We start from the raw sequence: 14,177 nt of genomic DNA, 5'->3' as shown, positions 1-14,177 counted from the left end.
TCACATCATGAAATGGCTGTACTATAAAGTTATGAGCCAAATTAATGGCAGTACAAAATTGGTATGATGGTCACATGACACGTTGTTGACCTTGCTCTCCCCGCTGTTGTTCTCGCTGAGCTGGTCCTCGACGACGACGTCCATGGCATCGACATCGTCGCCAGCGATACCTTCAAGACCGACACCGACGCCCACACAAAGACAACGCCCAAACCGCGTGCTGCCTTCGTTCCTCGCCTCAGCCACCCAGCCCCCACATGAGCCCGGGTCGCCAATCGCCCGTTCCTTCCTCCCGTTCCCAGCCATGGCAGACGAAGAGCTCGAAGTCATCGACGGCGATCTTTTTGCGGTTCCGACGGTCGACACCATAACCAGGCCATCGTCGCCGACTCCCACTGACTTCTCAATCATATCGCCTGACGAATATGCTCACGTTAACCCGGATGGACCCCATTCTCATCAGAACGGTTTCTTGCCACAATATCAGAACAGCCGCTACCCATATGCATACACCTATCATTACGGCCAAAGTAGAAGGTCGCCTTGGCCTTTCTATTCGAGTCCCAGTCTGGGCAGTGCCTTTGTAGGGATGGGGTTAACGGGGAGGCCAGAGGCGCCACCGCCCCCTCAGAATCAAGGTTCACTTCGCTCTATATTTCCCCGAATTCGGGACGCTCTCAGTCCTGCACGCTCACCGTCACCGTCTGTGTATCCATACGGGACCACCAGACCTAGGTTTCCCCATACATCATCATCCGGAAGCATATTTACCTCCTCGCGCGCCAATCAGTCTACATTCTCAACCATGAGATACACCCCTTCTCCTGGCCCTTCTCCTTCGCGTGTGTCTCCCAAACCCTCAGCGCCTTATACGCTGAGCAAGGGTAAGGAGACGCTAAGCAAGGGTAAAGCCAGACTGCTTGCTTGTCACAAGGCACTCTCATCGGACAGCGCGTCGGGATACTCGTCTTATTACCATATTGATACGAATATCGATTGCATAGACTATGCAAGCCTCCCGCCGCTTGATGGAGAAGAGGGGGAACTGGTTGACGAGGCATGTTACGTAGATTCAAGAGCAGTCACTGGCGTTGGTATGTACCGGAACCTGACCTTTCTCCAGAGCTTGACTGACCTAACCTAGACATCCTCGCCCTTCTACCAACCGAGCTGGCTATCTATATCCTAGCCCTCCTAGCTCACACTCCATCTTCATTACCGCCATCGACGTTTACATCGACAAGTAGGGGTGCCGGTAACGAGGGCAACGATTCTTCTTACGGAAACCTGCAGAGTATTCTTGCCTGCACTCTGGTCTCCCACACTTGGAATCGGCTTGCCAATGACAATGCTGTATGGCGATCCCTCTTTGAAAGTATGTCGGGGAATGGATGGAGCATCGATCTCAGCCGCGCACCTACCGTGGCTCAGAGTATTCGTAGCCCATGTCATTCCGGTGATCCTCGCGTGAGAAGTGTTTTCGATGCCTTGCGCGTGGACGGCGAGCGGTTAAAGAGATTTCCCCCTTCGCCGTGTCTATCCACTTTCTCCAGGATGAATACGGTTTCCCCTGCTGCAGCACCTCTCCTGCTACGCTGGCGAAAACTCTTCCAGGACCGTTGGGAATTGGACCGACGGTGGGAAGGCAATCAACGTACATCGAGTCAACATAACGGCTCAAGTCCCGTTGAAACCCCAAATCACAAACCCAAAGTGATGAATCTCAGCGGGCACACCGACTCGTGAGTTTCGGAAGCTTGTTCGTCTCTGCGACTTGTTAACCTTAACCATCTTAGTGTATATTGCCTTGAGTTTGATGCGCATCGTATTGTCACCGGTTCTCGTGATCGCACTATCAAGGTTTGGTGCGTGAAGACAGGGAAGCTCTTGGGAACAATCTCTGGACACTCTGGCAGTGTTCTCTGCTTGAAGTTTGATCTAGATGCAGAGGTATGCGGAAACCAAGACGACACAGGCGTGAGGTCGACCGTAGAATACAAGGATGGTTGGCAGCGCGGCTTCATGGTCAGTGGGAGCAGCGACTGTTCTGTGTGTGTCTGGGATCTGTTCGTCCGTCCACCCGTCGACAAAGCTGGGTCCTATTTTCCCAGCTCTGACGTTGGCGGCTACGGAGGGCGAGGTGTCGTCGACGAAGCTGCAGAGGAGCTGATCCATGGAAGCGTTTATGTCCGCTCGTCCCCGGGGACGCCTAACGATGACAACGCCCAGGTAAAGGCAGAGGTAAAGGCAACGTTGAAAGGACACACTGGCGGTGTTCTTGATATCAGGATCAACAAGGATTGGATTGTGAGCTGGTGGGTTGTTTGCTTGAAATCATGTAGGAAGCATGGAGGAGCTGATCTCTCCTTAGTTCTAAGGATGCGATGATCAAAGTCTGGAAACGCTCTACCTTGGAGCACTACCAGACGCTGAGTGGGCATGAGGGACCTGTCAACGCCGTCGGGCTGCAAGGAGAGCGTGTGGTATGCGCAGCCCTCAATTTATCAAGTTTATCACTGTTGACCTCAATTTTCAATCTCAGGTCAGCGCTAGCGGGGACGGCAAGATGATCCTTTGGGACCTTCAAAGCGGAGAACGCGTGCGGACATTCGAAGGCCACGATAGAGGGCTTGCGTGCATCGAGTTCAAGGTAGGCGTGCTTGCCATCATTCGTCAGCTTCCCTGGCCTAACCGTCGTTCCAAGGATGACTATATCGTTTCTGGTTCCAACGACTGCAAGATCAAGATATGGCGCGCATCCACTGGTGAATGCCTGAGGACTCTAGCCGGGCATGAACTGCTTGTTCGTGCGTTGTCCTTCGATCCTCGCAACGGTCGGCTGGTGAGCGCCAGCTACGATAGGACCGTGAGGGTGTGGGAAGTCGGCACTGGTATGTGCTTCTGTGTATTTTGCGGATAAATGTATTGACGACATTCTTTGTTCTTCAGGTAAGATGGTCCGGGAATTCCGCACGATTCACTCTAGCCATATATTTGACGTCAAATTCGATATTTCGAGGATCGTCAGGTAAGCCACAGCATATTTGAATTCGCTTCCTCCACAGCTACTCATCCTGTGTCCTTATTACAGCACCTCGCACGATCAAAAGATTGTTGTTCTTGATTTCTCGCACGACCTGGATACTTCACTATTTTCCTGATATCTCCACCCCATCACGTTTCACGGTATTTTCTTGCAATTGGTATTTTATCGCACTCCCACCATACTTACGCGAAATCATTATTTTGTACGTATATAGCGCAATATTCTATGGACCAACTCATGGACTATGGATGCATTCATACCCTGGCTCTAGTGCCATTCACGGTCATCTGTGTATACATTTACTCGCGGTTGCTCTTGTATTACTTATACTCTTGACAAAAGAACCTTATTCGAACGGTGTGCAGCTGGTCAGATGGGTATATTACTACGTGCGTAGGGAGCGTAATCTGTTTTCAAGTACAAAAGATGGTGCCAATGCTGATCCCCTCATATGGGCCTAGGTGGTCTAAGATATTTCCCTCGAAGACATTTGGGACGGTTTGAATTTGGCACTGCGCATCGGTGGCATCATCGTTGCCTAGAATCGAAGGTTAATTTCGCTAATTGAACTTAGCGGGAAGAACGTACCCGAGCAAGAAACAGCATTTCCTGGGCCAAGGATGTGAACTTCGCCTTCCGGCTGTGCGAAGCCCAAAAAGCGTCCAGGAACGGTTGGTACTGGGTCTAACAGATGATGCCTGATGTAAGTGCTAGGTCGTGAAATCAATCTCTCGTAGTTACCTTTTTTGTTGTTGATACGCTTGAAGTCTGGGACCTTCGAGTCTATCAACTCCGCGAATGCAGCGTTTCCGACTCTGGGTGTTCCGAATGTCATCGCCTTGATTGCGACGTCGGAGGGGAGATTCAAAGTCATGTACAGGGCATCTAGCTCAGCTAAGGCGCCTCCCAAGGAATGGCCCACCTAGATCAAATGTCAGCCATTGACCTCTGAGAGTAAGGTGTGGGAGAAAGCCGACATACGAGAGTGACCTTCTTAGAATTGTTCGCGGCTAACAATTTCTTGACTTCGGCAAGGATCTTTGTCGCAGTGAGGGCGTGTGCGTTGCGGAAACCATCGTGTACTAAGACATTTGATGGAACGCCGGGGAAGAGGGCCGTATCAAGAGGGTCCGTCAAGATATTCAGATCGGTCAACACAGAGACGCTGGATGAATCAACTATTAATTGTGATCGACAGGTCTCGGCGGTAGACTAGACTTACAACTGAGTCGGATCGGTTCCCTCGTGCGCCACCACGACGGAATTTTGTGCCGGCCAAAATCCGACAAAAACTTGATGGCATATTTTTAGACACAAGGCCATGTACAATAAATTGGGGTTATAAACTCACATATTTGTATGGCATTTCCATCACCACCGATCAAGGTTGGCTGGAAACCTGGGAGGGCATTGCAAGCATCTGTTCAGCGAAGACAACCAATGCATCAGTCAGGCGTGGTGGAAGATGGTGACACCGCCTAACCTCCGCACTTCCATCCCTGGAGCTTGCTTGTCGAGCAATACGCCGCCCTAGCAAACTGGGTATATGGCGCAAACGAAGTCAACTCGCTGGATGAGAGCGTGCTCACAGCACGTTTGTCGGGCGTGCTGTGTTCCACTGGCGCCGCAGTGACTAGCACAGACAGGGCGAGGAGCAACGAGAAGCGAGGGAACATGGCTTGACCAGTCTGTGGAAATAAACCAGGTACTTCAGAGGGTCAAGCGCTGATGAATAGTATGTCGGATCTTCATGGCTTAAATACTTCAATGGTAGACAGGGAAGTGATTGAAACGTATGGACATTGGTTCGACAGCTATTTACGCGCTGTCTTCTCCAACCTAGTGATGATCTCGTGAGCGAACTACCGCAGGTCGTAACTCAATTCGGAATACCCACAGATCACAATGTAGAGAAAACATAGCGACCTAGGAAAGGTTCCCCATGGCACAGGATACCATCATCGTGAAGCCATAAGGCTTCGTCCCACGCTAGGTCGACTTTATTTCAACCGAGGGTTAGCAGAAGGCGATGCATTGGGATACCTGAGCCGTAGATGAGAGTCTTCAAGCAAAATGCAGATGTCCTGTGTCCGGTGACTCCAGCTGCGCATGCTCTTGTGGATTCCTGTTAGCACTCAGTCTGTTCTAGCAAGAAACTTGAGGTGTATCGGACCAATGCCATCCGCATCTGGTCCCTGTGCCTGGATGAGTCGGAAGCGTGCGGGACCCCGCAAGGTCTCCGTACAGATGTCCTGGCATGATCGGTGGGCTTTTCTGAAAAGATCTCTAATAACGAACTTACCGTTGCGGGTCGTTGCTGGTCATAACGAGGAAGTAACCAACGTTTGGCGCCCAACTTACTGCCCTCAGGCCTCAGGGGACTATCAGGGGCACAAGCACTCAGTTGAGGTTTCAATTTGGGACCTTTGAATGTTGAACATTATTGAGTGGAACACAGTGATTCAAATAATGTATGCCAGTGAGTCGTGATGTACAGGAAGAGTTACAGTTGTAAACAATGCTGCAGAAAGCACAGCATGCTATATCTATTCCTCAGCGATCCTGACCACGTACTGCCGACAAGTCAGTGAGTTGGTGTCATGATTGCGTAGGTAAATGACTTACAGCTCCTCTTTCAATGGTGTTGATGATGATGTTTCCACTGGGGAACAGGCCGTAGCTGGACCAGCTACCGACGAAAGAGAGTGCACCTCCTCCAGCTCGTGCATCATCTTCTGGGTAGATGTCAAAGAAGCCGACCTCCTTAACGCTCCCACCAGTAGGATCAGTAGGGATAGAAGAAATGTCAACAATGCGCAGGCCAGCGCCATAGTTAGATTGATAGACCTTTCCGTTGGCTATGTATTGGTTATGGTCGATGGTGACTCCAGGGGTCTTGAAAAGACCAGTTTGCTTGGGATTCTCGAGATCAGAAACGTCCCAGATGTAAGTGACGGCGTTGCCATCTGCAGCAGCGCCGGCACCGTTGACCTCATCGAGCTCATCGTCGAGAATTAGATATTGTTGCCATTCCGGGTCTAAGACCCAACTGTGGACGTCTTTCAGCACACTGAGTGACGTCTAGACTGATGAATAGTTACCCTTGGTGAGTGTATGAGGCGCCTTCGTAACCGGTACGTGAGATAATTGAAGCGTTGGCCGTGTCCGTCACGTCTGGGATTGGGTAAATATCAAGAGAGTAGGTAGATCCGGGCGAAACACTGACTGTAGATGGTGAGAGTATCTTCATTATAGCCGTAGCAAACATCTTGACCAACATATCTCGTATCAGGACCGCGGTAGATGAGGCATTGAGCGCTAAGGTAGGTGTCTAGTGTTACTCCAATCAGGCGACGAAATAACGTACTCGTGGACATAGCCATCATCGGCCTGGAAACCAGCCAAGGCAGGTTTAGAGGGATCGGAAATGTCGATGAAGACAAGACCTGCGGCGAATTCACTGGTTCGTGGTTGAGAACCGACGGACACAACGTATCCACGATCCCAGTTGATGACGATGTTATGAGTGCGTCCGACGGGAAGTCCCTTGAACAGGCCAGTGATATCAGTGCGTGGGTCGAATGTCTTGGGCTTTTCTTCGGGGGTGATCTCAAGAATCTTGCGTAAGTCGAAGATCTGTACGTGGTGGTTTACGGCCTCAGATCCAACGATAAGCCAGTGGTCGAGAACGCGAAGTTCTAAGCTGAGGATTAGAATGCTATTAAGTAAGGATGTCGACTATAACCACCTCTCCAAATGGCAGCTGCAGCTTCAGGGGTCTTGGGAAGCCGACCAAGATAGTCGAGTTTTCCATCGGCAGTGACCTCAGCGATGGCCGCACCGTCGGCCTGCGCAATGATTATATATTCACGGCCTTCATGGACCCAACCCCATGAACTGCTGCCTTGGCCAGTTTGGCTACCAAGATCAGCATGCGAGTAGAAACTGTAAAGATCTATGTTGTTGCAACGGAATTCACCGGCCGTGCCTATTGAAGTAAGTTAGTTAATGAAACTTGATAATTATCCGTAGTTACTTACCGTTGATACAAGGAGTGAAGTCCTCGATCTTGCTGTAACGTGCCGAGTTGAAAGCACCTGCTGCTTCTTTTGCGCTCCAAAGGCGATGCTTCATATCCATGATTCCATTATGGACGGCACCACTCTCATAGGCCTGGAGGCGAGGAGGGTTACGAATCTCCTTCGTCCATGCTGAGGAGATGACAGCTGCAAATACGAGAGAGAAGGCCAGAAAACGCGCCATTGTCGAAACGAGGGGTTCTGGGTTGCAGTTCACCGGCAGTCTGCATCGCAGTTAAATACCTAGATGGTCAGGTCGATAACACTATTCTGTGAACCGGTTGCGCGACTTGCAAGGCGTTTACCATCAGTCATAGCAAGTGCTTCCTCACATTACCTCAATGCTTCTTCGGAGGCAGATTATGTGATTCCATATGGTCTTTGGCTTGGCTGAGGCAATTTGCCCTCGATCGCATGTGGATTTCGTAGCGATAGCTTACTATAGAGCTTGAACCACAAAGTTCTTCGTCTGCGCCTGGCCATTTGTTCCCAGTCATCGAAGTTGGGACGGTATTTGCGATGGTGCATGCGCCATTTGGCATACGAAACCTGTACCATTTTCTCTGAAAGCACGCGAGATAATTGACTCGGAGCTGGTAGGCTTCTATAGCCTTGATGACTCGTTTGGGAACTGCCCTTAAACAATGGAGATCAGTGCAGTGTAGTCTACAAGTCTAGCCTTGCAGGCTTCTGGCAAAATCCATCGATCGAGCTACCAAAAGTAAATGTAAGCAACGACAATTCATATTCGATATTGAGGCTACCTCTGGATAAGCTGGGAATACTTCCGCCAGAATTCGGTGTGTGGAGGTCCTCCCATTTGTTTTACGTGCAGCATAGTCAAATTCCAAAGTCACCGCAGTTGTTCTCCCGGGATCTCCACGCCAAGACATCGTGCTATTTTCAGCGTAGAGAAAAACACAAAGGATCCACGAGGAAGGCAAGGTGGGATCACTGGCCTTCATCCTTAAGAATACCTGCACATGCTGTGCTGTTGACTCGCGCATCATCGGCCTCTAGGCCACAATGCTAAGAGGATGATGGCCGTCGAGGAACCCCCAAGTTCCGTAACGAAAGCTATCTTTTGCACTGATAAGCAAGCATCTACCACTGCAAAGGAACACCGCGGTACTTCTCTTGATTTCTTCAAACGGGCAGAACCACAGCTAATACACATGCTTTCGAAATTCTGCCGTTGGCCTTCTTCGACCCCGTTGTCTCCATTAGCTTGAGGATATACCGTGGTAGCGGATGGCATTCGAATCGCACCGTCTGGCGTTTGATCGGCCAGGAGTATAATAGGGGTAAGGCGCTAAAGCTTCCACCGTGCAGCGAGTGAAAGGGTGAAGAATCAATTAGAGGATTCCCTCGAATTGGAAACTCATGCTAAATGGCTCAGTAACATCGCACTAAATGAGAATAAAAGTACTAAATATCAGTCCAGAATCATTCACTATCCTCGTCAACCTAGGAAAAGTTAGATACGCTCCACCGTTGTGAAATTCATGAAAACATACCACCATCTTCCCCCGGGCCCGAGAAGCTGCAGCTCGCGTACTTGATCTGCCTGCAGGTGCAAAAGCAAGTGTCGATTGTTTCGATTGCGAGGCTGCTGGTGCTTTCCTCTTAGCAGGCGTCTTTTTAGCCGTTGTAGTTTGACTGCGAAAGAAAGATGTCAGTCTCAACCTGAATGGCAAGCGACACAAGAAGTTGACCTCAGGACCGCTGCGCGATTTGTACGTTTGGCGGGAGCTTTTGGTGGTGGGTCGTCTTCCTCTTCGTCATCAGATACTTCGTCAATGGGAATAATCTCGTCTTCATCCGAATCCTGATTTCATTGCTTGATATTGGAGGGAGGACAACGACTGTCATGAAGACACACTCACAGGTTCAACCGCCTTCTTACCCCTGCCCTTCGCAGGCGCCTTTTTTGCGGGGGCTTTCTTTGCTGGTGCTTTCTTTGCTGGTGCCTTCGTTGCCGCAGCTCTTGACCTGGCGGTCGTCTTCTTGGGCGGAGGCGGTGGGTCAGAGAGCTGGTCAAAGTCTGATCCTGCACCACCAGTTCCAAAATCTACGTCCATCATCATCGAATCTTCCGATTGAGCGTCTTCATCATCCTGAGCCGCTTTGCCTTTGCCCTGGATGCATGTATGCTCTCTAGCTACAATACAAGGAACAAGTGAAGAGCAAGTACCTTTTTGGTTGGTACATTCTTGCGGTTTTCTTCGTAAGCCTTGTCTTGCTGCTCTTTCGCCTTTGTGAGCTACTCCCCAGATGAGCCGATTTCTTTACGACGAGGTATGTTGAGCTACTCACCAACTCCTCGACGTCGTCTTCGTCAATTTCAGTGCCATTGGCCTGGACATCCTTCAACAGGGCCTTCAGCGCTCGATTTACATGGCTGAAATAAAAATATCCCCGTCATTCTCGCCGCATCCACAACAGGCAAAATACAACGCGTCACTCACGACTGAATAGCATGCGAATCATCCTTCTCCACAAACATCTGAATCGCATCCCCCATCCCAACTTCGCCCAACACCTGCAGCTCCTGCGCACCCAGATACTCCTTCACCAGCGTACCCACCCGCACCTTGGCGAGCTTCTCCGACATCGTCAAGTCGGGGTCGTCGATGCTGAGTTCGGGATTGTCGATGACGACCTTGCCTTTGCCGTTGGCTCTTCGTGCGCGGGCTCGGTGGAAGACGAGGACGTCGCGGGGGTTTGCGATCTGCCCCGCGAATTCCTGGCCGAAGCGGATGGGGTTGGACATTTCGGTTACGCCAGTGGTGTCAACCTAGTAGTTTGGGCCAATCGTCAGTGCAAACGTTGGATGGCGTAGTAAATCATGGGATAATTACCTTCAAACGAATCAAGGGCAACATCTTTAAGAGTCCTTCCTCGCCTTCTTCAATAGCCTGAGCATTCCTTTGCTCCCATTGTGTGTTGGCTTGCACAATGAGTTCGTTGACCTACTCATAAGAAATTCAACCGTCTTGCTTGCCTTCAAAGACGAGCAACCCCACCTTTCTCTTGAGATACTTAGTAATGGCCATCTGATCGTCGATGTCGAACCCCTCTTCCTCTGCAACATCGAGCAATGTCACTTCTTCTATGACGAAGGGACGGACACTCCGCAATGGTATGGGTGTCAGCTGGAATTCCTTGCCTTGAATCTGTAGCAAAGCCACATGCCTACGCGGATATTCAAGTCAACAAGGAAGCATTGATGAAAGATTGAATGGAAAAGGAGGGGTTTACTTTTGCGTGGCTTCTCCGTCAGCAAGCGATGTGGCGACGGTTGATCCTGGTTGGGTGATGTAGTAGTTCTTGCCCGCTACGGGCTCGGGGACAATCCGACAGTCATGTTCGTGACCCCACACCACCAAGTCAATATTATCGTCAAACATCCCTTCTGGTACATACTCCTGAGGCCCATGTTTGACTCTGCCAATGAACGTATTGTTAGCTCTAGTTGTTCTGTTAAAGTGGGAGGATAGCACCTGTTCTGGTGGAGTAACATGAGATTGAACCACTCCTCCTTATCCTGAGGCATGAACATCCGAACCCTGTTGCTTCGCAGCTCGAAGTGCATCCGCGCATCCTTCACGTTGCCGATTCCGTACATCCCAAGTCGCGTTTTACCTTTCCGGAGCAGCACCGGTCGCACCGCTATCCCATGCTGGGGACTCTGCTCTTTCTCCCGCTCGCCTGTAAGTCCAACCAAACCCAAACGAGTGCCATCCATACACCATGAGTTCGGAGCAAATTAGGTAGGGAACGTGAACGTACCTGCTGGCTTGGCAGGTGCAAGCGGTAGATCAAATTTACCCATATAGTTCACCAGACCGGAGACTGATAACATATCAAGGGCGCATAACGCGCCTTCCTGGCGTTAACCGAGTGTCAGTGACCTGTCGCCGTAGAGCTCGGAGAAGACCCACTGAGCCGGCGCCTTGTGGATCGTCATGGTTGCCGTGGATGGAGAACACGGGGATAGCTACGTTGAGGTTGGGATCCTCGTAGTTGATCGCCGGGAAACTATTTCATGATATTCAAGTCAGAGTATTATAAATGGGATTATTAGCAGAGTCGTTAGAGTGCGTACGAGCATTCGGCGGCCTTGCCTTCATCTGGGTCGCTCAGGAGTTCTACCTGCACCGGCTTCTCCCCAAGTGTGTATTCTCTTATGAGCGCCATGACTCGGTATAGGCATTCTCGGGAAGGTTTGTTGTCATGAAAGAGGTCGCCGGCTAGAAGAATAAAGTCGACCTAGTAGATGCATGTGTTCCAAAATGAGGATGCAACGGGAAGCATTGCCTCGTACCTCGTGCTTTACTGCTAGCTGCAATACTTCTTTGAACGAGTTTATAGAATCCTGCCCTCGCACTGGGTCCCGTTCGGCGTAACCAATATGTGTATCCGTCGCGAGCATGATTCGTATCGTATCTTCGGCATCTGCCATTTCAAAAGCCACCCATTTAGCCCAAGTCCAATTATTTGAGGTCGGGTTCAATTCTGGCGAAGCTAAAGCACCTACAAGCATTCTGTATAGCCGGCGTGTTCGGCGGTGGTGACCCTTCGTGGTCTGAGTCGGCCATAATGTTTCAAAGGAATCGCAAGATTTCCTTCGAATGTTATGTATATTGAGCGTAGTCGCTTTTCGCGGCAAATGAGTCGAAGTATGAGTCAAAGGTGGCGTCGAAGTCAAGAAGTCGCGACGCGTTCCATTAGAGTTCGACTCACGTGTCGGTGTCAACCGCAAACATATGCAAAGCTCCTATTTACTTACGGGAGCGTTTGGAATTGATCGCATTGTACTCTCGAAAATTGCGGAAATCACCCTTCTATAACCCATGCACGGAACCTTGTCAGAATATTTCGTTTGGAACGACTGTGTACAACATCTGCTTCCGTTCACCGTGTTATCTGTCCCTCCTGACGGATTGCGGAGTGCTTGTCGCGGAGTCGATCAGACAGACAATGCCCCATGGCGGTGGTGCCTCAATTGAACGTTCGTTCCTCTCATAATATCCGCCGTTACTGAGATGGTCCTCCACTCAGTAGAGACCTGTAAGGTGCTCCTCTATTTTCGGGTAAGCATCGGCGGCGTTGATAGTGAGGGCTGTTTGGAAGTCTTACTGGTTAAGGTGATAAAGCCATTAGAACCTGAAACGTGTTTCTCATTAATTATCGTTACATTTTGGTACTGTCCTCGATAACCACTGGGGACACTCGGTATGCAGTGGCCCTAATATTAGCGTACATTAATTGATTGACACTGTCAACGTCGCGGCAATGGAAAGATTATGCACTGAAGGTGGATAGATAGTGCAAGGGGCGCTTACCTAATCGAAGGGTGGGATGACGATTTCGGCCAACTCCGAAGCAATATAACGACGAGGGAGTTTCAGCAGTGGTCCCGTTGCAAGAGGACGTCGCCCAGTACATATCCCTCCATCCCTGTATTTCTCTGCCATTCCCTTTTCTTTCCTCCCTCCATGCGCATCCCCTCCTTCCCCTCGACCAGGTCTCTGGAGAACATCCACGTCGACATCAACGCCCAGCTTCTTGTTGTCGTCGCTGCGTCCCTCGTCCTCCTCGTCCTTTTCCGAGCGGTCTCCAGCATACCCCGCTGGCTTCGACTCTCATCCAAGTCGTCGCTGCAGGTCTCGTCTCGAGACAACGAGAAGGCTTCCTCAGGCTCAGAAAAGCAGAGCAGGGAACCCAGCGCCAAGGGTTTCAAGTCGTGGAGGTGGTCTAGTGGTTTTGGTTTTGGACTCGAACTCGAGAGCTTCCCCATCGCACTCAACTCGACCCACAAACTGGGTTGGACGCCGCCAGTGTTGGGCTCGGGCGCCGGGGTACTCAACTCCAAGTTGTTTGCTGCGATGCCAACGGAAAACTCTCCCACGGCCGGCCACAGCCAACCTGCGCACCTCATCCAGCCAAAGCTGGCGAAGAACTGGTTCAAGCAGCATGGGAAGAACCTGCGTGTTCAGACCGAGTCTGCGTCTGCAGCCTCGCGGAGAACGCAGAACGCCTTCGAGACTCCACGTACGCTTCTTCATTTCACCTATCATTGCCTAAAGTAGTAATTCTGCTATTGTTTTTAGTGCCTGCAGTTTATCAGTCGGTGAAGCCAGTGTCCATGGCAAAGATGATCATGTCACGCCATGTTGGTATCTTCATCTGATATCGTTGATGCCGACCTCACGCCCTTACCCCACAGACTTATCGTCGTCCAACCGCGGGCTCGCCTCGCCGTACACCGCTATTGCCATCTTCTAGACGGAAGGACATCAGACCATCATCAGACGAACGGGAGATATATCGTGACGCTGCATCCGCATCACATTCAGAGGACGCCGACTCGATCACCTCACAACAAGAGATGCCAACGTCCATGGTTTGACCAGACACCCTCGATCCTCTGTCCAGCATTGCATCATTTTGGGAGGCGATAAGCCTTTTGTTGTTTTCACTTATCTGCTGCGCTTTCTTCATTTTTCCCATGGGACACAGGCGTTTTATTCGTTTTCGTTGTTTATGTCCCATTTAGACATCTCCATGGTTCGCATCGAATTACTCGGCAGAGTCAATGGGCTATAGACCGCTCGTCGATTACTTATTCATAACTTTCTCCTTCCGTGGACTTGGAAGTATCATTATTGGCTATTGCTTTTCCACATTTTCGCCGACGTTTGGACGGCCTTTTTTACGTTCTCCCATTGGTTTCGTCCCCGAGAACGCAGCGGCTTCGGCTGTATTACTTCTTGTCTCCCTATTCATGCAATGCTCCGGTTCAGTGATCATGCACCTGATCTCGTCATTCCCCCAATTATGGTCTACGTCACCCCTTACGGCTTCGTCCACGCCCGCGCTACACACCTCCCCCTCGCAACGTCCTGCAACAAACAATAAACCAGCATCCTCATTCTTCATGGCTCATTAGAAATATACTAATAGACTCAAACGCCCAACGCTTCCTGACGCGATTCATGTCCACCATCCACCCCCTTCGCACGCAACCCATGCTATGTTATCTGCGT

General features: G+C 50.5%; 5 protein-coding genes across 5 annotated transcripts; 2 read left to right on the top strand and 3 right to left on the bottom strand.

Moving 5' to 3' along the window:
* Nucleotides 1-142: 142 nt before the first annotated feature.
* On the top strand, nucleotides 143-3,161 carry PC9H_000479 (uncharacterized protein; the record flags this gene model as incomplete). The annotated part of the gene is made up of 8 exons (XM_036770134.1): nucleotides 143-1,094; nucleotides 1,145-1,742; nucleotides 1,797-2,315; nucleotides 2,372-2,483; nucleotides 2,543-2,650; nucleotides 2,705-2,891; nucleotides 2,950-3,028; nucleotides 3,092-3,161. The coding sequence occupies 8 exons, from the start codon at nucleotides 143-145 to the stop codon at nucleotides 3,159-3,161; spliced, it is 2,625 nt and encodes an 874-aa protein (XP_036635979.1).
* Nucleotides 3,162-3,459: 298 nt separating this feature from the next.
* PC9H_000478 (uncharacterized protein) lies at nucleotides 3,460-4,722 on the bottom strand (the record flags this gene model as incomplete). The annotated part of the gene is made up of 7 exons (XM_036770133.1): nucleotides 3,460-3,584; nucleotides 3,635-3,730; nucleotides 3,788-3,968; nucleotides 4,028-4,211; nucleotides 4,269-4,338; nucleotides 4,398-4,466; nucleotides 4,530-4,722. 7 exons carry the CDS (start codon nucleotides 4,720-4,722, stop codon nucleotides 3,460-3,462), a joined length of 918 nt encoding a protein of 305 aa, XP_036635978.1.
* Nucleotides 4,723-5,592: 870 nt separating this feature from the next.
* On the bottom strand, nucleotides 5,593-7,309 carry PC9H_000477 (uncharacterized protein; the record flags this gene model as incomplete). Its single annotated transcript, XM_036770132.1, has 7 exons — nucleotides 5,593-5,619; nucleotides 5,672-6,095; nucleotides 6,148-6,220; nucleotides 6,273-6,364; nucleotides 6,414-6,744; nucleotides 6,795-7,034; nucleotides 7,087-7,309. 7 exons carry the CDS (start codon nucleotides 7,307-7,309, stop codon nucleotides 5,593-5,595), a joined length of 1,410 nt encoding a protein of 469 aa, XP_036635977.1.
* Nucleotides 7,310-8,571: 1,262 nt separating this feature from the next.
* MRE11 (meiotic recombination) lies at nucleotides 8,572-11,726 on the bottom strand (the record flags this gene model as incomplete). The annotated part of the gene is made up of 16 exons (XM_036770131.1): nucleotides 8,572-8,592; nucleotides 8,643-8,784; nucleotides 8,841-8,953; nucleotides 9,012-9,263; nucleotides 9,320-9,388; nucleotides 9,442-9,526; nucleotides 9,594-9,922; nucleotides 9,987-10,097; nucleotides 10,152-10,320; nucleotides 10,387-10,572; nucleotides 10,629-10,836; nucleotides 10,918-11,014; nucleotides 11,070-11,166; nucleotides 11,234-11,397; nucleotides 11,453-11,583; nucleotides 11,666-11,726. The coding sequence occupies 16 exons, from the start codon at nucleotides 11,724-11,726 to the stop codon at nucleotides 8,572-8,574; spliced, it is 2,235 nt and encodes a 744-aa protein (XP_036635976.1).
* Nucleotides 11,727-12,626: 900 nt separating this feature from the next.
* On the top strand, nucleotides 12,627-13,416 carry PC9H_000475 (uncharacterized protein; the record flags this gene model as incomplete). The annotated part of the gene is made up of 3 exons (XM_036770130.1): nucleotides 12,627-13,182; nucleotides 13,242-13,307; nucleotides 13,358-13,416. 3 exons carry the CDS (start codon nucleotides 12,627-12,629, stop codon nucleotides 13,414-13,416), a joined length of 681 nt encoding a protein of 226 aa, XP_036635975.1.
* Nucleotides 13,417-14,177: the final 761 nt, after the last annotated feature.

Source organism: Pleurotus ostreatus (genome assembly GCF_014466165.1).
Source record: "Pleurotus ostreatus strain PC9 chromosome Unknown scaffold_1, whole genome shotgun sequence".
NCBI classification, from domain to species: Eukaryota; Fungi; Basidiomycota; class Agaricomycetes; order Agaricales; family Pleurotaceae; genus Pleurotus; species Pleurotus ostreatus.
Note: the sequence above shows the minus strand (reverse complement) of the source record. Positions and strands in the feature narration are given on the sequence as shown.